The following is a 2,191-nucleotide window of genomic DNA, read 5'->3' on the forward strand; positions in this document are numbered from 1 at the left end:
GTTTGTACCAGCGAGCTCAACGGTTCCCTTATCGACTTTGATACCTGGAAGCACTCCAGCTTCCTTCATTACATCAACAAATGGTTTCCCTAAAGCAGAAACCAACAACATCAATAATCGAATCATGAGTATACGATTCGAACAACCATTGTTCTATATACTGATTGATTAACCTAAACTAAGATATATAAACGATAAAGCACCAGAATCAACTACTTCTACACATCAGAACAAAAATGGTGAAAGTTCTTGTGAGGTTTTAGAGTTTAGACCTGAAGCAGTTTTCTGGTAGAGAGTTTCTTCGAAGAGGATGATACCACTGATGTATTGGAGAGCTCCAGGAGTGGTGAACAAGAGCTCACGAAGAGCACGTCTGTTTGATTCAACGTTCTCAACGTTAATGCTTGCGAAACGTTTTCCGATTGTTCCTGTGGATTCATCAGCAGCGAGAATACCTTTCCCTGGTGTACCGATGTAAGCGGCATTGGCGATGAGCTCATCTGTGAAGAAAGATCGGACAAAATCGAGATTCAGGTGAAATTTGATTTAGGGATTGAAGCAATTTGTAACAGAAGAGATGGAGATTGACAGAGAATCACGATCGATGAAACTTGAAGAGAATCAATTCAAGCAATCCTAAATTGTAAAATTCTGGAGGATCAACGGATCAGAGGATATGTTCTAAATAGTGAATGCCAAATTTGGATTGCAAATAGTAGATGAAACATGATAGATCGAAAGGTGAACAATGATGCGGTGGTAAGATTTACCGGCGAATTTGGATTTGAAGCACGACATTCTGGATAAAAGATGCGGCGGCGACGGCGACGGAGAAGAGAGTTCGATTGTGGAAGATGACGGGAACGAATTTTATGTAATGTTTGAAATTGTGGAAGAAAATGGGCCTTTAAAAGGCTGCGTTGGAAACGGACACAACGACAAATATGGAGTTTTAAAGAGCGGCCCATAGAAATTGTCGCTTTGCCTGTGGATTTATTTTAAAATCTATTTCCAAAAGGTCAATATATTATTTGCTACGTGCTAATTTTGGTGTTTTTCTTGCGGTATCATATCGAAGATTGTCAGTTTTGGATTAAGGAAAGAGAGAGAAAAACTCGGTGAAATATTGCAAAGGAATAAGTATGTGAAAGATTTAGAAGATAAATTGGCTTGATCACACAAATATACTATTAGCATTCACTTACTGTGGTCATCATTCAATTGTTACTCCGATTTCATCTGTTTAACGCGTTTTATGCTAACTATATTTATGTTATCCGATTAGATTATCCGGCGCGATTAATTACTTTGTCACCATCGGATTATCTAGTGACTAGTGATAATGAATAAGATGAGAATGTCGACATGATAAAACGGGGTATTAATTCTGGTGGTTGCGCCTGTGAACTTAGCACTACTGCATGCTGCTGACCAGAATATTAAAAAGTAACAATATAGAATTAGATGTATTAAAAATTGTATAATTGGATAATGGAAATCTCAAACATGTGGGCCTTGAGGAAAGTCCACTATCCACACTTGTTAGCGTCATCCGTGACGCCAATTGCTCATTTTCCACTATTTCATCAATAAATTATTTCTACCACTTCACCTTTTTAGAAAGAAAAAGAATTACAGTATATTACAAAAAGGTATATTTGCTAAAACCATATAATATATCTTCGTAATAAGTACTTGTTAGGTGAAAAATTCATCGACAAGATAATGGTCAAATTGCAAAAAGAAGTTAATTTTATACTATATATGTGTAAAATACATACCTCTTGTAAAAAAATTATGAGAAAAAAAAAAAAAAAAAACTAGAAAGCTATCATCTCCGACTCATTTCAACGGAACTAAAACTATCCGACCCGAGATTTTTATACGGGCCGGGTGATAGCCCATTATCTTCCTCTAGTACCCGTTTCTCTCTACTCCAATTCCTAAACCCAACATAAACCATCGCCACCATTAAAACCACCGCAATCACAGCTAGCAAAGACATCCCAACCGTTAATCCTAGTCGACTCTTTTTCTTCCCTACACCTTCACGTACCTTAAAATAACCCAATTTACTCGGATCCGCAACACCCAACATTGTCCGAATCGGGTAATTAACCAAATAACAAAAACCCGACCCGTTATTATAGACCGCCCCGAATCACTTGCAGTTATCCACACACATCTCCTC

At 37.6% G+C, this 2,191-nt stretch overlaps 2 protein-coding genes across 2 annotated transcripts in view; both read right to left on the reverse strand.

Moving 5' to 3' along the window:
- The window catches only part of LOC110227833 (fructose-bisphosphate aldolase 4, cytosolic), a 2,048-nt gene extending 1,088 nt beyond the window's left edge, over nt 1-960 (reverse strand). Inside the window, exons 1-3 of the mRNA XM_021023595.1 lie at nt 771-960; nt 273-500; nt 1-89 (exon numbers count right to left, since the gene is read on the reverse strand). Of these exons, the coding sequence (XP_020879254.1) occupies nt 1-89; nt 273-500; nt 771-798 (345 nt within the window). The 5' untranslated portion in view covers nt 799-960. The remainder of the gene's footprint in view (nt 90-272; nt 501-770) is intronic.
- A 774-nt stretch (nt 961-1,734) lies between these two features.
- LOC9307124 (PAN domain-containing protein At5g03700) overlaps nt 1,735-2,191 on the reverse strand; it is a 2,211-nt gene continuing 1,754 nt past the window's right edge. The window contains 1 exon segment of the mRNA XM_021023462.1: nt 1,735-2,191. This exon segment is cut by the window's right edge and continues 1,754 nt beyond it. Within this exon segment, the coding sequence (XP_020879121.1) occupies nt 1,832-2,191 (360 nt within the window). The 3' untranslated portion in view covers nt 1,735-1,831.

The sequence above is a fragment of the Arabidopsis lyrata genome, assembly GCF_000004255.2.
Source record: "Arabidopsis lyrata subsp. lyrata unplaced genomic scaffold ARALYscaffold_6, whole genome shotgun sequence".
NCBI lineage: Eukaryota > Viridiplantae > Streptophyta > Magnoliopsida > Brassicales > Brassicaceae > Arabidopsis > Arabidopsis lyrata.